The 23,320-nt window shown below is 38.3% G+C and overlaps 1 protein-coding gene across 1 annotated transcript; it reads right to left on the reverse strand.

Moving 5' to 3' along the window:
* Positions 1-18,153: 18,153 nt before the first annotated feature.
* OR13F1 (olfactory receptor family 13 subfamily F member 1) lies at positions 18,154-19,113 on the reverse strand (the record flags this gene model as incomplete). Its single annotated transcript, XM_080940184.1, has 1 exon — positions 18,154-19,113. One exon carries the CDS (start codon positions 19,111-19,113, stop codon positions 18,154-18,156), a length of 960 nt encoding a protein of 319 aa, XP_080796310.1.
* Between the last annotated feature and the right edge of the window lie 4,207 nt (positions 19,114-23,320).

Below are 23,320 nucleotides of genomic sequence, written 5' to 3' on the forward strand. Positions count from 1 at the left end.
GCCTCTCTTGCCTCCTGGCTCTCTTACTCTCCCACCCCTATCCCTCCTCTTCTCCTTCCCTTCCCCCCCCTCTCCCTCCACATGCTCATGGCCAGCATCTACTCTTCTATTCCTCTCTCTGCCTCTACCACCCTCTTAACTCTCCCATGACCTGAATAAACTCTATTCTGTACTATACTGTTGTGTGGCTGGTCCCTCAGGGGGAAGGGATTCCCAACATTCTAGAGCTTACCAACAACTTCTGTCTCTTACCTGGGATCTCATGGATCTTGTATGTGGAAAAAGAGCTATAGGTGTCTTGAGAATCATCTTAAAGGGGTCCTGGTAGGGTCTAGTAATTGGATGACAACAGAAGAATAATGTTTAGCAACAGACATGGTGTAAGGAAAAGATGACGGGGCACCAATGAAAGGAAAAGTCACGGAGCACTAATGTTGTGTAAAGATGATGTCCCGGGTTTCGGAACCAATGTTAGGGGAAGGATGAAGAGAGTGGGGGGCATATGGCCCATGGAGGTGCGGCAAGGCCTGGGGGTAAGGGAGATGCCTCTGGGGGGTCCATGTTGGGAATCCCTTCCCCCTAAGGGACCAGCCACATACAGAATAGAGTTTATTCAGGTCATGGGAGAGTTAAGAGCGTGGTAGAGGGAGGGAGGGAGAGAGAGAGAGAGAGAGAGAGAGAGAGAGGAATAGAGGAGTAGAGGCCGGCTTGAGCACATGGAGAGAGATGGGAGAAGGGAAGGGGACGAGGAGGAGTAGGGTTGGGAGAGCAAGAGAGCCAGGAGAGAGAGGAAGGGACAAGCAGTCCCTTTTATAGTGTCAGGTCATTGGGGCGGAGTATACCTGGCTACTGCCAAGTAATTGAGGGGTGGGGTTTCCAGAATCCTAACATTCAGCTATACCACTCTTGGGCATATACACCAAAGACGCTCCATCCTACCATAAGGACATTTGCTCGATTATGTTTTGTTCCTTATCGTCAGACACTGGGAACAACTTAGTATGGACTAAGTATGAAGTATGGACAAAGAAAATGAAGAATTATTCAGCTGTTAAAAAAATTGTAAAATTTGTGGGTAAATGGATGGACCCAGAAAAAAAATTGCCCTGAGTAAGGTAACCCAGGCCTAGAAAAATAAATATGGTATATGCTTACTTATAGGGGGATATAGTAAATGATAACTAAGGTATAGTTTGTAGACACCAAGAGGTTAGGTAGACTAGAAAAAGGAAAAATAATTGATTCGTGGATGGACAGGGGAGTGGAAGGGCAGGGGAGCAGGGAAACTAGATAGGGTTAAAGATAAGGTAAAGGGAGAGAATGAAGGGAAAAACAGCTCAAATTGGGGAGACATTTGTGGGGTGGGTGAAAAGCTAGTGTAATGGGAAGTTCTGGAATCTGTGAAATTGAGCCAAAGATTCATCTTTACATTTAGAGACAAAACCCAAAAGTTTGTTATTTTGCAGTATTTACATTAATTTGAAGTAACATACATTATGGTGCAAACAGCTGAAAGACCCCCTCCTGCTTTAGCTGCAGTAACGCCATTTCCTGCTAGGCCCAGAACAGGCAGGGATAAAAAAAAAAAAATACTGAAACAAAAGTGAGCCAGAGGACAGCCCAGTCTCTGTCAGAACAAAAATATCTGCAGTTGACCACCTGGACCAAGGCAAGGACATCCTGCCACACATGTTGAGGCAAGGACATCCCACCACACATGTTGAAGCAAGGACGAAAAACAACTCCTTGTCCCAAAGGAGGGGCCAAGGCCGCCCTCCTCTTCCGAGAACTTGGGTCTGTAAGGCTGTGCAGGCTGGGTCAGGGTCCCAGGTGGCCAAGCAAGATACCGGTGGGCGGCCAGCTAGCAATAGACAAAGAAAGGAAGACATTCAGACAAGCCCAGCTTTCAGATAAGCTGCAGCCCCCGACTAGAACCAAGAGTTGTGTCCTTGGAGCCATATGTCTGCCATAGTTCCCACACTTAGATAAGCCCAAGGCAACTATTCTCAGGAGCTGCAGCCCCAGCTGGTATCCGGAGGAGCTGTTTCCTTAGAGCCATGTCCTTGGGCTCACTCCCTGGCCACATTTAAACTAACCAATTAAAACCCTGTTGCTATGCTTCTGCTTCTGTACCTTGCTTCTGCCCCCCAAGCCCTATAAAAAGGGGACTGCCCCTGTGTCTGGCGCGCAAGTCCTCCGAGAGACTGTGTGCCCACAGGTACCTGTGTATCTAAATAAACCTCTTGCTACTTGCATCCGAAGTGAGTGGTCTCGCTGTTCCTTGGGACGGGTCTCTTCAGACGGAAGATACCCTCCGGGGGTCTTTCACAGCCACTTTGATATTATTTGCTTTTCTGAGCTTAATTAATAAACCTGTGGAGTCCAAGAGGCGAAAGGCTAAGCATGAAGATTTTCTCATCGTTATCAGGAATAATAATAATATGAAAGTTATGAGCATTTATTTGATAAATATTTCTTAAGTGTCTGTTTATAGGATGTATCATGCTCATTAAATCAATCAAGATTGCATTTATGTGCAAATGGAATTAATTTCTTATCTTTCATAAAAGAAGAGAAACATCTATGTGCAAATTTTGAAGGAGACCGTGCTCTTGCAAAGCGGAAGCTTCTAGAAGTCAGCATTTTTATGTCATCTTGGATTTGTCCATTTCATGAAACATCAGAAAGCTTTGTTCTCTGTTCATCTCAGTCACCTTCAGATGGACAAAATATGACTATTTGGGGATATTTTTAACTAGCAGCACTGTAATCCCGAAATTATACCTCCAAGATATTTAGTTTAATCCTGAAATATCAATGAAAGTAGATTTTTCTTTCTCTATTTGATATAAAGAGAAGTAAATTTTAGTAAAATTTTATAAATTTAAATAAAATTAAGAAGTGTCAGCAAAACATCAGCACTTGGTCTGAGTTTGATATGTGTATAATGATGTACATTGAAAGCATTGAATAATGTTCGTTTAACTCTTGAGGCACAAAGGAGACATCCTTGCTCAGGTCAGGATGGCCTGGTGTCTCAGCATAATTCATTTTCTAAGTTACTAGATCCTTCTTTTGAGTATGAGGTAACACTTTGTGGGGGAATATGCCTTCACTGAGAAAAATGACCTAAAAAATAGATACTTTTGATTCAAATAGATCTTATTTGGACCCTAGATGCACTGTCCACACACTGAATGAATAAGGAGATACTTATGAGCACGTTTATGAATTTCAGTTTTCTCTCATTCATGTGAAAACAATAATATCTACTTCTCATAAGTACTAATTTTCAAACACAGAGCCTGGTAAAATGAAATACTGCACAATTAGTTTTTCTACATTTTAATTTTCTGTGTTACTTTTTCATTTCCTGTTGGAATAATCATTTCAACTATTGGCATCCACTTGGGGTTAGCTTCTCTGCAGGCTTGCATGCCTTGACGCTGGGGGAGATACACACCCCCTTTTGTTATACTATTTGGCCACTCCGCACCTGCCCTTTCTGTTCCCAGTTGCTCAAAGATAATTACAGACCTCCACCCTAGGGGTTGACTCTTACACCCAGCAGCTAGGAAATCTGCATACCTCCCCTGTAATTACCTGAGTGTATAATACTGGGACCACTGTCTATGTGATGTGTGACTACAGGCTGTCCTGAGAGATAGCAGTTCAAGATGGAGTAAACTTCCTGGTAACACAAATAAGGGACTTGTGTCTTTCTTTCAAACCCTTAGGCCTTCACCCAGTTCAGAGTAGCTGTTAGTGGTACAGGCACCACAAATGAAGGCCCAAATCGTCTCCCACAATTTCTTTCTTACTTCATGTTTTCCTCCAATTAGCCAGAGAGCACAGACTATATGGTGGCTAGCATTATGTTTAAGGTTTTAATTACTATGATTAGAATATGTATATGTATTCTATATATAAACTATATGTGCATATATTATACATAGTATATATATATATATATATATATATATATATATATGTACACACATGCATGTACACATATCTACGGAGTGTATATACATATACATAGTATACTATGTATACTATGAGTAGAATATATAACAATGTACACATATAAACACATATGTAACTATGTACAAAACAAAACATAAAAAGACATATCTTATACCCTAGCAGCTCACTTCCGTTTTTCCCAGACACTGAAGACTATTCCTGTAATTAACTAAACTTCTAAAATTTAACTGCTCTTCTTGCAAGGTGGTAAGTCAGAAGGATGCTGTTTCTGCATCTGTTATTAAATTTGGCTATTCTGCTCAAAAAGATGATTAGGACAGCTACAAGACATATGTGTTAATGTAAGCCCTGCCTACACATAGGCAGGATACATGGAATCTGTGGTGTTTGCCTCCATAAGACCTACGCTAACTTAGCCCAGGACTACACTTTGAGAATTCTAAATCTTTGGTGTATACCTGGTGCCAGAAATAAAACCTCCTTTCCTCTCTAAAATATATTTATTATCAGACTAGTAAATCTCTGAACGACTACAGACCCAACACAAGTGCTCTTAAGTGTAAGGTACATGCTGGTCATTTAGTTTGCCAAGACTCAAAATACTTGAGTTTATTTTCAAATAATCAAATAGTATTATTTTTATTTGTTTAGATTTTTGAAATGAATTTTTTGTTTGTTCATTTGTTTTTACTAGCTCAGGCTGCCTTTGAACTCAGAATTTTCCTGCTTCTTCTACCAAAGTGTTGTTAAAAGAGTGGGAAAGGCCCAGGCCCAAGGGAGGCTTAGGTGTGTTGTTCAGAAGTGAATGCAAACTGGAAGAAATAATGGATTTTGTAACTAGAATAAAGGATTAAGTGCCTGCTGTATGATCATCTAGCCATGGTAGCACAAGGACATAGATTAATTCTGTTGGCATTTAATCCCATTATGTATAAAATTGCTCTAAATGCATTTAGCATTTGAGGTACTTCAGTTTTCAGCATTAGGGGTCTATTCTTTCCTTTCCCCTTCTCTTTTTTTCTTCATTCATCCGTGAATTAAATTAAAGTGGTTTCTGCAATTGCCTGTAGTTTTTTTTTTTTCAGTTGTTCATTGAAGTAGGTGTGGCAATACATGTCAGAATTCATGGGGTGTGGCACCTCTCTCTCAGGCTTGTGTGTAGAGCTACATACCTATTTAAGAATTGTTGTGGAGTGGCCTGGCCAAGGTTTTTATCCCTTTCCTAAACAAAGATTACATTTTGTGACTGCTGTAGCTAGAAGTGTGAGCCTTCATCTCCGATCTCTAATCTGGGTTGTTGCTATGGCCTATGATTCCTATGATTCCAATGGGAATCCCAGAGGCTCCTGAAGATAGTAAGCAGAGCTAATTTTTTTCTCTTTGCAATCTTCTTATTCTCTGAGAGGTGATATTTCTAAGAACATTCTCCAATGATCCTTTAGTGGCAAACCTGCATCTGAGTTTGCTCCCTAGTAAACTGGTGTATACCAATCATATATAGTTTGCAATACAATATATTGGCAAAGTCACACATGATGCTTACAGAAATAATAAAGTATTTTTGTTAATGATAGAGAGATTTAAATTTTTCTAGTATTTTCCATAATTCTAAAAATGGCTATACAAAAAATAAATCATGAAACAAAAGAGACAGTTGTCTACATATTATTCAGTAACAATTTCTTTTCTAGAGTGCTGTCTGACCCAGGAGTACACAGAAACATATTCCAGGATCTGGAAGGCTGTGCTCTCTTTTACTGGCATCTAGGTCTTTATTCTTTTTTCCTCTAATGATTTTTCCTTCACTCTTTATTGACAATATGACGAAAGGTTCATCCCCATATTCTACCTTTAACCATAAATAATCTCCCCCTAGAGGCCCCAGCTTTTCAAAAATTATTACAGCTGACCTATTTCCTACAGATACTAGTTGTATACCTGTAGCCAGAGGATGATTTCTAAGTCTGGACCTTTAATTCACCACACTTCCATATACTGCATCTTTTCTGAATTCAATTCTCTTCTGCACTGAAATACCCAATCACATCACTTCTTTTTTAATTTAATTTAATTGTATATTTTTCTGTGTTTACATTAAAATTTCCCCTAATCCCATCCTCATTCCCCTCCACTTTCTTCCACAAAGATGCTCCCTCTCCCAATCATGCTTTCTACCTCAGTGCCTTGGCATTCCCCCACACTGGGAAAATGTGCCTTCACTGGAACAAAGACCTCTTATCAAATTGATGACAGACAATGCTATTCTCTGCTACATATGCAGCTGGAGCCATGGGTCTCTCCATGTGTGCTGAATGGTTGGTGTTTTAGACTCTGAAAGTTCTGCAGGGTTTGGTTGGTTTGTAATCTTGTTTTCCCATGAAGTTTCAAGCCCTTTCAGCTCCTTCAGTCCTTTTTTTAAGCTCTTTCATTGGGATCCCCATGTTCAGTCTGATGGTTAGCTGCAAGCATACCCAACTGTATCTTTATGACTCTGGCAGAGCCTCTGAGGCAGCAGCCATATCTGATTCCTGCCAGTAAGCACTTCTTGGCATCAGCAATAGTGCTTAGGTTTGGTGGCTGCATATGAGGTGGATTCCGAGGTGAGGCAGTCTCTGAATGGTCTTTTCTTCAATCTCTGCTCCTTGATTTGACTTTATATTTTCTCCTGTGAGTGTTTTGTTCTCCCTTCTAAGAAGGACTGAGGCATCCACATTCTGGCCTTCCTTCTTTTTGAGCTTCATATGGTCTGTGAATTGTATTCAGAGCTTTTGGGGCTAGTTTCCACTTATCAGTGAGTGCATGCAATGTGTTCTTTTGTGACTGGTTTACCTCACTCAGGATGATAGCTTCTAGTTCCATCCACTTGCCTAGAAATTTCATAAAGTCATTGTTTTTAATAGCTGAGTAATACTCCATTGTGTAAATGTACCACAATTTCTGTATCCATTCTTCTGTTGAAAGACATCTGGGTTCTTTCCAGCTTCTGGACATTATAAATAAGGCTGCTATAAACAAGAAAGAGAAGGTGTCCTTGTTACATGTTGGAACATGATTTGAGTATATGCCCAGGAGTAGAGTATCTGGGTCTTCATGCAGTACTAATGTCAAATTTTCTGGGGAAAAAATTGTTGAAGAACCACCAGACTGATTTCCAGAGTGGCCATACCAGCTGACAATCCAACCAACAATGGAGGAGTATTCCTTTTTCTTTACATACTATCCAGCAACTGCTATCACCTGAGTTTTTGATCTTAGCCATTCTAACTGGTGTGAGGTAGAATGCTTATGGATTGCAAAATTAATATAGTAAAAATGGCCATCTTGCCAAAAGCAATCTACAGATTCAATGCAATCCCAATTAAAACTCCAATTTAATTCCTTTTTTTGTTTATTTTATTGAAAAACATTATTTTAAAAAACAAAGATAAATGTACAAATTTTAGGTATTTTTGCATAAAAGTATAGAAATACATTTTTAAAGGTTGTAATTAAGTATTTGTAGGTACATATGCATACACATGTATATATATATATATATATATATATATATATATATATATATATAAAACAATAATATAGGAAAAGAGGCTATTAATTTGAGGGGATAGGAGAAAAACTGAGAGGGGCTGTAAGGAGGAAAGAGGGATGTAATACAGTTCTATTTTAATTAAAATATATATATTTTTTCTTGAACTTCAAACAGTCTGTGACTTGTTTCTGGAGTGTTCAGAGCTTTCTGGGGTTAGTATCCCATTATCAGTGACTACATATTATGTCTGTTCTTTTGTGACTGGGTTATCTCATTCAGGATGATATTCTCTAGATGCAGCCATTTTCTTAAGAATTTCATTAAGTCATTGTTTCTGATAGCTGAGTAGTACTCCATTGTGTAAATGTACCACAATTTTTGTATCCATTCATCTACTGAAGGACATCTGGGTTCTTTCCAGCTTCGGCTATTATAAATAGAGCTGCAATGAACATTGTGGTTCCTGTATCTTTGTTGTATGTTGGAGCATCTCTGGGGTAAATGCCCAGAAGTGGAATAACTGGGTCTTCAGGTAGTAATATATCCATTTTTCTGAGGAACCGCCAGACTGATTTCCAGAGTGGTTGTATCAGTTTGCAACCCCACCAGCAGTGGAGAAGTGTTCCTCTTTCTCCACATCTTCGCCAGCATCTGTTGTCATCTGAGTTTTGGATCTTGGCCAATCTGACTGGTGTGAGGTGGAATCTCAGGGTTGTTTTGATTTGCATTTCCCTGATGGTTAAAGATGTCGAGCACTTCCTTAGATGTTTCTCAGCCATTCGATATTCCTCAATTGAGAACTTTTTGTTTAAGTTTGTACCCCATTTTTTAATAGGGTTGTTTAATTCTCTGGTGTCTAGCTTTTGAGTTCTTTGTATACCTTGGATATTAGGCCTCTATCTGATGTGGGGTTGGTAAAGATCTTTTACCAATCTGTTGGCTGCCGTTTTGTTTTCTTGACGATGTCTTGAGCCTTACAGAAACTTTGCAGTCTCATTAGTCCCATTTGTCAATCTTTGACCTTAGAGCACGAGCCTTTGGAGTTCTGTTCAGGAAAATTTCTCCTGTGCCTATGAGTTATAAGGTTTTCCATAATTTCTTATCTAATAGTTTCAGCATACCTGGTTTAATGTGGAGATCTTTGATTCACTTACACTTGAGCTATGTACAAGGAGATAAGAAAGGGTCTATTTTCATTCTTCTGCATGCTGAGTGCCAGTTGGAGCAGCACCATTTGTTGAATAGGCTGTCCTTTTTCCATAGAATGTTTAAGGCTCCTTTGTCAAAAATCAGGTTACCATATACATGAGGGCTCATTTCTGGATCTTCTATTCTATTCCATTGATCCACATGCCTATTTCAGTACCAGTACCATGCAGATTTCTGCACAATTGCCTTGTAATATAGCTTGGGGTCAGGGACAGTGATTCCGGCAGATATTTTCTTGTTGCTGAGAATGGATTTAGCTATTCTAGGTATTTTGTTATTCCAGATGAAATTGCACATTGCTCTTTCCATATCAGTGAAGAACTGGGTTGGAATTTCGATGGGGATGGCATTGAATCTGTATATTGCTTTTGGTAGGATGGCCATTTTTAAAATGTTGATCCTTTTGATCCATGAGCATGGTAGATCTTTTCATTTTCTGAGGTCTTCCTCGATTTCCTTCTTTAGCGATTTGAAATTCTTGTCATACAGGTCCTTCACTTGCTTAGTTAGAGTCACACCAATATATTTCATAGTTTTTGTGACTATTGTGAAGGGTATCTTTTCCCGAATTTCTTTCTCCACATGTTTCTCCTTTGAATATAGTAAGGCTACTGATTTTTTTGAGTTAATTTTATATCCAGACACATTGCTGAACTTGTTTATCAGCTTTAGGAGTTCTTTGGTGGAATTTGTGGGGTTGCTTAAGTACACCATCATGTCATCTGCAAAGAGTGATGTTTTTACTTCTTCCTTTCCAATTTGTATTTCTTTGATTTCCTTTTGCTGACTAATTGCTCCAGCCAGGACATCCAGTACTATGTTGAATAGTTAGGGGGAGAGTGGGCAGCCTTGTCGAGTCCCTGATTTTAGTGGGATTGCTTCAAGTTTCCCATCGTTAAGTTTGATGTTTGCTGTGGATTTGCTGTATATTGCTTTTATTATGTTTAGGAATGGGCCTTGGATTCCTGTTGTTTCCAAGACGTTTAACATGAAGGGGTGTTGGATTTTGTAAAATGCTTTCTCAACATCTAGTGAGATGACCATGTGTGTTTTTCTTTGAGATTGTTTATATGGTAGATTACATTGATGGATTTCCTTATTATTATTAAATAGTATATAATAATATTATATTAAACCATCCCTTCATCTCAGGGATGAAGCCTGCTTTATCATGGTGAATAACAGTTTGATGTGTTCTTGAAATTGGTATTTAAGAAGTTTGTTGCGTATTTTTGCACCAATGTTCATAAGTGAGATTGGTCTGAAGTTCTCTTTTCTTGTATGGTCTTTGTGTGGTTTAGGAACAAGAATTATTGTAGCTTCAAAAACCGAGTTAGGTAGTGTTACCTCAGATTCAATTTTTTAGAATAGTTTGAAGAGTATTGCTATTATGTCATCAACAAATGTCTGATAAAATTCTGCTCTGAACCCATCTGGTCCTGGGCTGTTTTGGTTGGGAGGCTTTTGATGACTGCTTCTATTTCTTTAGGTGTTATGGAATTATTTATATGGTTTTCCTGGTCCTGGTTTAACTATGGTATCTTGTATCTGTCTAGGAATACATCTATTTCCTCCAGATTTTTCAGTTTTATTGAGTATAGGCTTTTGTAGTAGGATCTGATGACTTCTTGAATTTCTTCAGTTTCAGTCGTTATTCCTCCACTTTCCTTTTTGATTTTGTTAATTGGGATACTCTCACTTTGCCCTCTAGTTAGTCTGGCCAACGGTTTATCAATCTCGTTGATTTTCTCAAAGAACCAGCTCTTGGTTTTATTGATTCTTTCAATGGTTCTTTTTGTTTCTATTTGGTCTATTTCTGCCCTAAGTTTGATTATTTCTTGTCATCTACTCCTCTTGGGTGTATCTGCTTCCTTTTATTCTAGAGCTTTGAACTGTGCTGTCAGGTTGCTAGTGTATTCTCTCTCCAGTTTCTTTTTGGAAGCACTCAGAGCTATGAGATTTTTTCTCAGTACTGCTTTCATTGCATCCCATAGGTTTGTGTATGCTGTGTTTTCATTTTCATTGAATTCTAGAAAATCCCTAATTTCTTTCTTTATTTCTTCTTTGACCCTGCTATCATTTAATAGAGCATTGTTTAGTTTCCATGTGTATATGGGCTTTTCGTTGTCTTTGTTGTTATTAAAGACCAGCCTTAGACCATGGTGACCTGGTAGGATGCATGGGTGTATTTCAATTTTCTTATATTTATTGAGGCTCCTCCTCTGTCCAATTATGTGGTCAGTTTTCAAGAAGGTTTCGTGAGGTCCTGAGAAAAAGTTGTATTCTTTTGTTTTAGGTTTATATGTTCTGTAGATATCTATTAATTCCAGTTGTTTCATAGTCTTTGTTAGTTTTACAGTGTCCTTGTTCAGTTTCTGTTTCCATGATCTGTCCATTGGTGAGAGTGGGGTATTAAAGTCTCCCACTATTATTGTGTGGGGTAAAATTTATTCTTTGCGTTTTAGTAGGATTTCTTTTATGAATATGGGTGCTTTTGTATTTTGAGCATATATGTTGAGTATTGGGAGTTCCTTCTGACAGATTTTCCCTGTAATGAGTAAAAAGTTTCCTTCTTTATATTTTTTAATAACTCTTGCTTGAATATCTACTTTATTCGATATTAGAATGGCCACTCAAGCTTGCTTCTTGGGGCCATTTGCTTGGAAGTTTTTTCCCCACATATACTCTGAGCTAGTGTCTGTCTTTGTCTCTGAGATGAGTTTTCTGTATGCAGAAAAATGCTGGGTTTTGTTTATGTATCCAGTCTGATAGCCCGTATCTTTTTATTGGGCAGTTGAGTTTATTTATGTTACTAGATATCAAGGATTAGCGGTTGCTGTTTCTTGCTATTATTGCTTTTGTCGGTTGAATTGTCCCTGTGTGTCTTTCTTCTTTTGGTTTTCTTGCTTAGGAGTTTTCTTGTTTTTACTCTGAGGTGGTTTCCCTCATTGTATTGGATTTTCTACCTATAATTCATTGTAGTGCTGGGTTTTGGGTTATATATTGTGTGAATTTAGTTTTGTCTTGGAATATCTTCTTCTCGCCCTCTATGGTGATTGATAGTTTTGCTGGGTATAGCAGCTTGGGCTGGCACTTGTGCTTTCTTAGGGTCTGCATGATGTCTGTCCAGGCTCTTCTAGCTTTCATAGTCTGTTGAAAAATCAGGTGTGATTCTGATTGGTCTGCCTTTATATGTACATGACCTATTTTTCCTTATTGCTTTTAGTATTCTTTCTTTACTTTGGGCACTTGGTGTTTTGACTGTTATGTGTTGGGATGAATTTTTTTTCTGGTACAACCTATTTGCAGTTCTGAAGGCTTCTTTTATGCTCATTGACATCTCATTCTTAAGGGTAGGGAAGTTTTCTTCCAGGATTTTGTTGAAGATATTTACTGTGTCTCTTAGTTGATATTCTTCGCCCTCTTCTATTCCTATTATCTTTAGGTTTGTTCTTCTTATTGTGTCCTGGATCTTCTAGACATTTTGGGTAAGTTTTTTTGCATCTTTTCTGACTGTTTTGTCTATATTTTCAATGTTGTCTTCGGCCCCCGAGATTCTTTCTTCCATCTCTTGTAGTCTGTTGGAAATGCTTGCATCTGATTTCTTTTTTAGGATTTCTACCTCTAGGGTTGTCTCTTTTAGTGTTTTCTTTATTTTGTCCATTTCTGTTGTAAATTCCTTCTTCCATTTCTTCATCTCTTTGCTTCTATTTTCTTCTAGTTCATGAGTTCTTTGAGTGTTTTCCTTGTTTCTTCTTTAAAAGCTTCTTACTCTTTATGCTTTTCCTCCCATTCTTCTTTGAGGATCTCTATCATCATCTTGAGGTAGAATTTTTGGTCTCAGTCTTCTTATTCTGGATTGTTTGGCATTCTGCTGTTTGTTGTGATGGGAGAGCTGGGTTCTAGTGTTGCCAGGTTTTCTTGGTTTCTCTGGGGTATGTTTTTTTGCTTTCCTCTTGCCATCTTTTTGTCAGCAATTACTTCTAGCCTTTCCCTTGTACCTGGCCTGTGTCTCTGGATCTCTACTTTTCCTAGTGGCAGATGGTCTGAGCGCCTGTTGTGCATCCCAAAAACCACCATCTGGGAACAATGGCCCTGATGCCGGGTTTGTAGATCCTTGGATCAAGCAGGGTAGGCATGCACTTTCCTTGTGCTCCGCTGAGATCTGTCTGCCCCCTGGCTAGTCAGAACCTGTTCTCACCAGTCATGTCCCAACTTAATTCTTAATAGAGCTATAAAGAGCAATTTGAAAATTGCAAATTCATTTGGAATAACAATAACAAAAATCAAGGATAGTCAAAACTATTTTCATCAATAAAAGAACTTCCTGGCGAATCAATATCTCTAACGTCAAGGTATATTACAGATCAATCTTGACAAAAACAGTGTGGTATTGGTTGGTACATAGACAGGCAGGTAGATCAATGGAACAGAATTGAAGACCCAGAAATGAACATACATCACTTCTTATATAGAGATAATTAAGAGACACACTGGACAGTCCCAAAGGAAACAAACCAGATAGTCACAGTTATAGTTTAATTATAGTTGTAGTAATCATAGTTGTAGTTACAGTAAGACTGTATTGGGCAACCACCAATTTTAATATTTCTATTTTGTTGAATTTTTAGGATAAGGTATTTTCTTTAGATTATGGTAGGCATGTAATATGTAAAGAAAATTGGCATAGTCACTTTAGAAAGCTATTGGGAATTAAATGTCGCAGTAAATATTAAAAAATATTGTTAGTTTTTATCTCTTTTTTGGCCCCGAGTTCTCACTCCTCTGGCCCAGTCTTAGATTGGAGTCCAGTGCACCTCTGGATCCTGATCCGAGCCACCCTTACAGTCCAACTTTTCTGTGCAACTCCCTTCCCTGGTGGTTTTATACTGCCTGTTCTCTACCTCTGTCCTGGGGTGTTTCTCTACCCCAAAATCCCACATAAATACAACTCTACAGCCCAATAGCTTTTCATACAGGTTTATATATTCAACTCTCAATGCACAAACCCTCTACACAACAAGATTGCATCAAAGATACAAACTGCCCTTCTATATGAGATACTAGACCTTTAAGATCCTTAATGTTCATAGCTATTTGATGCTGATCAATATCACCTGGTTCTAGCTGGTTCTTGGGGACCTCCATCTTGCTACAATCTCTCCTCTCCATCCTCTGACCTTGTTATTCCCAAGCATATTGTATTTTTAGGATAATACTTTCTCACAGATCTAGTTCATCCACAACTTTTTGTCTTTCAGAAATCAGTGAGAACATCTTCAACAAATGGTGCTGAGAAACCTAGATACGCACAAGGAGAAGAATTAAGTTAGACCAACACTAATCAACCCATATAAAAGTCAATTCCATGGTAAGAACCTAATATGGATGCCTCCTTAGAGGCTCTTCCAGAGACATACTGATACAGAGGAGGATGCTTGCAGCTAACTATCAGATTGAACATGAGGACCCCAATGAAGGAATGAAAGAAAAAACTGAAGTAGCTGAAAAGGTCTGCAATCCAATGGGAAGAACAAAATTATCAACTATCTAAACTCACCACAGCTCCCATGGACTAAAACACCAACCATTGAGTTCAGATTGAAAGACCCATGGCCTGAGGTACATATGCAGCAGAGGATGGCATTTTCTGACACCAATGAGAGGAGAGGCCTTTGGTCCTGCAATTGCTCATTTTCCCTGTGTAGGGAAATGCCAAGTTGCTGAGGTGGGAGAGGGTGGTTGAGAGAGGGAGCACCTTCATGGAGGCAATCTGAGGGAGAGGGGAAAAGAATTGTGGGAAAGGGATAACATCTGAAATGTAAATGCAGAGAATTTCCAGTAAAAAATAATGGGGATAAAAAGTCAATTCCAAAGGGATCAAAGATGTCAATTTAAAAACTGAAAGTACTGGAAGAAAACATGCAAGCAACAACATGATATGGGTACAGGAAAGAACTTTCTGAACTGGACTCCATTCAATCAGAAGTTAAAAGCAACAACTGACAAAATTAAAACTATCAAGCTGGGGCTTGAGATATTACTCAGCAGTTAAGAGCACTGGCTGCTATTCCAGAGAACTCAGGTTCAATTCTCAGCACCCACATGGTAGTTCACAAGTATCTGTAACTCCAATTTCCAAAAAATCCAATGCCCTCTTCTGGCTCCATGTACTGCACACAAACATCATACAAACATACATGTTGACAAAACACTCTCATGGAATAAAACTAAACCAATAAAAATAACTTTACCATATATCCTAGCAACCCCACTTGTTGATATATGCTTGAAGGACTGAACATTATTACACTCTACAGAAACTTGTTCAACAGTATTAATTGCTGCTTGACTCACAAATGAGAGTAATCAAATTTCCATTAGCTGATGGGTGGATAATTAAAGTGTGGTGTATGTACACAACTCAGATGTTTCCAGTGGAAAAGAAAACTGAGATCATGAAAAATTGCAAGCGAAAGGACGGACGTGGGAAACATTACACCAAGGGAAGTGAGCCAAACGAGAAAGACAAACACCATTGTTCTTCCTTATTTGTGGATGCTAGCTCTGAGTCTTTTGTTTTGTGTATATAAGCTAGAAAAGTAGAAAAGATCATTGGGGAACAGAGGAAATAGAGCTTTAGGGAACAGAATACCAAGACACAGGTCCCATGATGAAGAAAGTGGAAAACTTGAGTGGAGGACTTAACTAAGGGAGGGAGAGAAAGATGGAGGGAAGAGAGAGGTAGCACGATACACAGAAAGAAGCATACATATACATATACATATATATTTATATATGTATAAAGCAATTCTAGGCATATTTTGACAAGGATAGGAAAGCATATTATTTTATAAAGTTAAAAACTTACAAATGCACACACAGACACACAGACATACAGACACACAGACACACAGACACACACACATACACACACATGCACATATGCATGTACACATACATACACACATGCACATGTGCACACTTTCAATAGTGTTACCGCTCATTGTGAGACAATGATAGCTCCAGACTATTGAACAAGAAAGTGTTTCCAAACAGTTTGCATGATGGACATGGAGGTATTTACCAAAGGTGGTTCAAAGCTGGTGAGATCTCTCTTAGACCTTGAAATCACAGCTGCTCTCTGAGAGTTCAAGTGGTTAAGATTTTAAAGCAGAACCCACTCAGTCACTGAAGTCAATCACCTGCACACTGAAGAATGGAAGTACAATGAATGTAAACAGTACAATCAAAGAATAAACCGGATGTTTCCCCAGAGAAGCAGAAATGAACTATGGTGAGATTCAGTTAGGCATATTCCAATGAACTGTCTCCTCTCTGAATATGGTACAGGCTGCAGTAGCTATGGGTGCTACTCCTGATAGAACAGTGAAACTGATGAAGTAATTAAAGCCAGGATTGCATACACAGGTTAAACTGTGCAGTACACAAAACATCCAGACTGTAAAAAAAAAAAAAAAAATACCCCCCAAACTCTTGATATTAGATGACTTTGTTTAGGCTACTGACCCAACCAGAGCAATTGAGGCCATATTAGTGGGTTTTGCCTCTGAGCAGCTTAATGAGATATTCCAGATGAAATTCCTCATTCATATATGTCATCTATAAACTATGGACTCTTAACCAATATTATATTGTGGTAGGTGCTTACAATGAACTATTTAAGTAGCAATAAAAAATGACTGTCCCTTCTTTTGGGGAATTTTGAGTTGACAGAATATAATATCAGTCAAAACTCCTCTCATGCATGCTAAGGGCATTTGAATTAAGTTCACCAGAAGAATTCTACCTCATGTAATCCTTACATAGTTCTTACAGACTTCTTTCCTAATCCATGCACCAGTGACTGAGTTACTTTGTTGTGAGTGCTGTTGTGCTCACGTATGGCTCTCATATAATAGCATCTTTCCTTCCTCTTTCTCTTTATCATTCTCTCTAAGACATTCTGTCTCTCCCTCTCTTTCCCTCTTCCTCTTCCTTTCCCTCCACCCTCTGTCTGTCATCCCTCCCTCCCTCCCTCCCTCCCTCCTTCCCTCCCTCCCTCCCTCATCCCTTTCTCTGTGTCTATCTCACCCTCATTTCTTTCTTATTTTTTCTCTTTATTCAGCCCCTCTGTATTTTGTGTGAGGACCTCAGTTAGTGGCTACAGCTAGCTTTATTATCCTTCTGCCCAAGCCTCCACAGTGCTATAATTACAAGTGTTCACCCCAGTGCTGGGGTGATACTTATGCGTGATCATCTCTCCTTTTTAAATGTAAGGCCCACATGAGGTTTGTCTGCAGTAGCAATGCACTACCACAAGATGAAGCCATCATGTACATAATTTCAAGGAAGTAATATATATGTCAGATTTGTGTCTAGACTCCAGGGGAATTTAAAAGAAAAGAAAAACACATTAGTTTGTATCATGGTGATATACCAATTTGCAGTTTTGTTCACACATATTAAACATGTTTATGAATGTTTTAGTCCATATATTTTTAATATAGATACAGCATCTCTTTAAAAATATACTCAATATACAGTAGGGTTCTTTCTTTATCAGTTCTACATGGTTAGTTAAGCAACAGCCTTTTAAATGTCTTTTCAATAGTACTGAGGGGGTAAATCTAAGTCTTTGGACATACTGAATAATAACTCAACTGTCAGGCTACAATCCCAGGCCAATTGTTTAATGTGTTAAAATAATGGTACTGGTTAGTAACTGATAAATTTATTAAGACACTGAAGTATAATATGAAATCATCCCTTAATAGACCCATAATATTAGATCTCACATTGCTTACATGTCAAGCAAAGCTTATAAATAAAGTTATAATTGTGCAAACCTTATTATGATGTGGTTGTTCTGTTATAGATATTTATTCATTTCTAAACATATGCAACCTAAGTAAGTAGCAATTCAACATTGGTCTTGCCAAATCCGAAAACAGTAAATTTCACATTTTAATGTTTCAAAACCTAGAAGGAATGCCAGATAGTCATGGTCATATGTACATACTAACCTAAAATATCTTTCTTTATAAATGCAGAGATATTTGCATCACTGAGAAAATATTACGCCAGGATTTTCTGACTAACAATTCTATATCCTTGCTATATAACTTATTTTCATGTTTATGTCACTGCTGGACAGTGATATCATTTAGTAGGTCAAATAGAAAAGAAAAAGTAGTTACATCATTTTAAGTTCATACTAATATGCAATAAATGCTAACTACCTTCTTGATAATGTATTTATATATAAATTATTTGTTGATATATAACATTTTACAAGGAAAGTCAGGATATAGGGTGTAATTGTAGTTGTAAGTAAAATTATTGTTTTCTAGTAATTTGGCTTGTGTTATTATGCAGTTTTCTCAATCAATTTGAAGATATCTGGATGAGTATGCCATATCCTAATATTATTTGAGGACAGAAGTTAAGATAGCACTGAAGGGGTTTCTCATCAACATTTTTTTCACAGCCATTTTTACTTCTTTGTTCCGTAGACTGTAGATAATAGGATTTAGCATTGGTGTTAGTCCAGCATATATCAATGCCATAAATTTATCTATTTCCTGTGAGTTTACAGAAGAGGGCTTCAGATACATGGAGAGAGCTGTCCCATAGAATAGAACCACCACAGTCAAGTGGGCTGCACATGTTGAAAAGGCTTTGCTTCGGCCATCCGCTGAGCTGATCCTTAAGATGTTGGAGAGGATGGATGCATAGGAGATACAAATGAGCAACATTGGCAGTGGGAGAAGAAATATGCTGATCACTAACATAATTAACTGCACCGTGGAAGTGTCTCCACAAGCCATTTTTAAGAGAGCCAGAATTTCACAGGTGAAATGATTAATGATGCTATTACCACAGAGAGACAGATGAATCACAGGTCCAGTTTCCACCAAGGCAGTGAGGCACCCTGTAACCCAAGAGCTGCCTGCCATCTGTGTACAGACTCTTCTATTCATAATAATGGGATATCTCAGGGGGTTGCAGATGGCCACATACCTGTCATAGGCCATCATGGAGAGAAGTACACATTCAGTGGAGCCCATGGCAAGAGAGAAGTACATCTGGGAAGCACATCCTGAGAATGAGATGGTGTTTTTCCCTGAAACAAAGTTTGCCAGCATAGGAGTGAGAGCAGAAGAGGTATACCAGATATCCAGAAAGGAGAGGTTGCTGAGGAAAAAGTACATGGGAGTGTGCAGGTGAGAATCAAGGATGGTGATGGAGATCAGAATAGTATTTCCCAGCAAGGTGACCAGGTACATCAGCAGGCACAACACAAATATGGTGACTTCAATTCTGGGGTAGTGAGAAAATCCCAGGAAGAAAAACATTGTGACAGAGGTCCAATTTTCCTGGACCATTTTATGATATTGTGTTCATGTGAATGTCCTAATGGATTACAGAGCATATATGTATATATCAAGCAAACAATCCTGCTTTAACTTTTCTGACAGTTTTTCCTTCACATAAATTTATGCTTTGTATTTAAGTGCCGCTCTAAATTGAGAGTATTATTGCAGAAGTGCATGTTTGAACTATTGGTCATTAATATAACTTAGTCATAAAATCAACAGTAAATGGTGAACTTGTTGCCTTTGCAGCAGACCTGTTCACCTGTTAAGGTGAAGTGAGAGAAGAATTCATTAAGTAAACATTGTATGTAAATGACAAAGAAAACAATTGTTTGCTCCCCTTTTATTCCAAAACTATATTTGTAGCTGATCTATAAATGTGTATTTACCTTTAAGTTGCTAAGATGATTTTCTTCTCTTAGCTTGGTAATATTCTTCTTAATGGAAAATCTCTAGCTCCCAAATTCACATTTTTTTGCCATTCCTAGTGAGATGCACACAGTGGTTTGGGGAGTCAATAAGTAAAATAAAGAACAGATTTCTGAAGATATAAAAGGAAATAATTGAAGACCTTGAACATTGAAAAGCAAATCAGAGTTTCTTTTCTAACCTAAGAAGGTGATAGTGGATATTCTCATGGTGAAGCACACCTAATGTTTGCATTTTTCATGTCTATAGTTGCCTTAGTGACTAACTAAGCTACAGAAACATTCTCCAAAAGACCAGCCTCTGTCTCTGGAAGGCAATTTAGTTTATTTGTTGCTTTAAAAAATTTTCCAAATATTGCAGCAAATTAAAGTTGCAAGTCTGTCAGTACCACATTATAAATGCTGAAACTCCAGGGATGATGTCCCATAGATCCAATTATCACCAGTAGTTTGCCTAGTCTAATTGTGGTATTATTCAAACAAGAAATAAACATGTTCCTTCTGTCACTGCTTTGAGGATGAAAAACTTTACTCTTTTTCAAAAATGTTATAAAGTAAGTCAGGTTTTGCTACATTGATGTAAAGGAAAGGAGATCATGCCATGTTTCTCTTTCAGCTAGAAGGAGAATTTCATATTATGTATGAGACAAGTTGTGCTAGATATAGAAACAGCAGGATGGGTGAACAAGAGCCTGAGTAACTGCTCCTCCTGATGATGGCTTAATGAGAAATTAACAGACAACCTTTATGAAAAATGAAATTGCACCAGATAAAGGAATGCTTTCCATATGGGGAAATTAGCTGTTGCATATCAAAGCATCTTGACTTCAGAATGCTAATTGCTGGCTTTATCCCTCTAAGCTGCATAACACCAGTTTACAACTAGCCTACTTTTGAGAGTAGCTCTGATGTTTGATATCATATGGTGGTATGGGAGAAATACATTGCAAATTCTTTGCTGTGAAACTGTAGCTGAATAACTATGTTTTTACTTAATAGATTATACCCATGGCCATTACACAATCCATTTTACTTATCAAATGGCTATTTTCAGACAAAGATAGTTATGTATTTGATCTATTGCCTAAAATTAAGTTATCACAATCCAAACTCCTATATTTACTAACTAGTATTTCCATCAACATGTATCCTTTAGGTCTATTATTTATTCACTCTTACCCAAGGGCCTGAGATCATGTGTATAATTAATATGTTTTAGCTTAAACCCTTTCCACTTCTACATATCATCTCTGTTTTTTTGGAGAAAATTGGCAGGTCTTGCTGACTCCAGTTTAGTTGTAAAAGGGAAGTGTTGGTATTTATTAGGGTCATTGTGAGGAATGTGATACTCTGTAAAGGAATTGACAGAGTACCTAATGTGTATTAGGTACTTAAATATTAGCCTTTTCAAGGAAGGAGGGGGATGTGATTGGGGAAAATGGATAACATCTGAAATGCAAATGCAGAGAATATCCAATAAAAATTAGACTTTTCTCTATTCAATTATCTAGAAGTAAACCTTGATCTCTTGGTCTTTTCTTTTTTGAGTATGACTTATTAATTCTTTGAAAATCTCTTACATTATATTTTTTTACTTTTTCTTTGTTTTGTCTCTTCCACAAACTTCCCCTTCAAGATTTTCCCCACCTCCCTAACCACCTAACTTTATTTTCTCATTTTCTGTCTCTAAAAAAACCCCAAATTACTAAAAACTAAAAAAGCAAAACAAACAAACAAAAACCCCACAATCCTAACAGCAGCAGTAGCAACAACAAAAACCCCACAAATAAAACAAAAATCAAAGCAAACAGAAAACCAATGAGACAAAAATGCCTAAATGAAACAGAAATGCACACACACACACACACACACACACACACACACACACACACACACACACATACCTCACTACACACATATCCATGAATCTTATTTTGTGTTTTTGTGTTGGCCAGCTACTTCTTGGTGCAATGTATGTTTTGGAGTGTTGCTGATATACCCAATAACAGTCCACTGGAGAAAACACTTTTACGTTGCTATTTAGTATAACTCATAAATGTCTTCCTAGCAATGACAGCCTATGTCCACTTCTCCTCCTCAGTGCTGGGACCCTGCCTATAATAAGCATAGGGGCTCTCTATGAGAAGCAGCAAGGGTTAGCCCAGGTCTTCTCTGTGGGATCATAACCGTGCAAGACCTGATACAGAGCTGGGGCCACAGCCAGTGATTCTCAATCAGAGCTCAGCACATCTGTCCTTTAGGTTTCAGTGAGTCATGGGAAGGAGAAGTCTTGACATCCTTGACAAGAAGGGTATGATTGTTTATAGAAATGGACTCCAAAGCAACTGTCTTAGTTTTCTGAATTTATCATAATAAAGTGCTCAAATCTTGGTGGCTTGCACAACAGAAATGTACATTGTCTCCCAGTTTTTGAGTTGGTCCAAGGGGTGGCTCCCTCTGAGGACTATGGACTCCACAGAATACCAATACCTTCTGGCGGCTTGATGGTGTTTTACAGTTGAGAGGGAGTTTTACCTGAGTGTCTGCCTTCCTCTGTGTGTGGCACTCCCCATGTGTGCATTTCTGTGTGTGGCACTCCCCATGTGTGCATTTCTGTGTGTGGCACTCCCCATGTGTGCATTTCTGTGTGTGGCACTCCCCATGTGTGCATTTCTGTGTGCGGCACTCCCCATGTGTGCATTTCTAATGTTAATGTTTCTGAGAGCGGCCACAAAAGCTGCATGAAAGAATGCCAAAAGGAGAATGTTAGGAAGTGGTTCTGCCAAAGCAAGAACAAGAGCCAATTCTCTATCTCTAGGAGAAGTAACTGTGCCACCCAACAAGCTTGGTTCACTCAACAGTTTGGATACACACACTTGTATCTCACAAAGCTGAGTATGCACCAAGATCAGTGTCAGACTCCTGGCTAGGTGCAGTCATCCTGTGGGTGATTATTGATGGTACCAATCTGCTTCTTGATAGTTCTTGTGTTCCTTTGTCATTGTCTCTCTTTTAAAAACCTTATTGGCCATTCTTCTGGCCACATATATGGGTCAGACATACAAACATAGGCAGAATACTTGAACAGATGTCTTAGACTTTTTGTCTGAGTGTGATTGTCACCATGATGAGTGTTTTCTTCCCCTCAAAAGGACAACACCTGTGTGTCCTCCAATAGCTTTGTGTGCACATTAGCTTTTTAGTTCATTAGCATTATTTAACAATATGCTTAAACACCTAATTCTTCTTCTTTCAGTGGTTTTCCTCATAAATTTTTGTTTTACCTGACTCAACAGCCTTTAAATACATGGAACAGAGTGTTTCCTTTTATAATGTGATGACTGAAGAGAGTACTGTTTTAATAGAACAAGCCTTCCTAATTTGTATTCCAGGTTAACTACTCATTGGAAGGGAAACTGTGTCCTTCAGGCGTTTTCCTAATGGGACAGACATTAGAACCACTGCTGTCAGTGAACCAAGCAGAAAGTTGGTGAAGGGCTGCCAAGGAATTGCATGTTCCTTTAAATCTAATGAAATGTCTTTAGTAAGACACAGCCAAAAATGAAGGTGGGGAAAGGTATGTTGTAGGCAGTCTCTGTGTAATCTTAGGAGACTCATAGACTCTCATCTTCTTGTGCTCAGATTGTGTTGCTAATATTCTACACATCACTGGTGCTCTACTAATACATGTTAACCAACTTTGACTGAATAGATTGAAATAGATAATCCAGTACTTTGGGGATTAGACATCTGTTAAGAAATTATTAAGAGACCCCTGTGCTGAAGAA

This window comes from Micromys minutus, assembly GCF_963924665.1.
Source record: "Micromys minutus genome assembly, chromosome: 28".
NCBI classification, from domain to species: domain Eukaryota; kingdom Metazoa; phylum Chordata; class Mammalia; order Rodentia; family Muridae; genus Micromys; species Micromys minutus.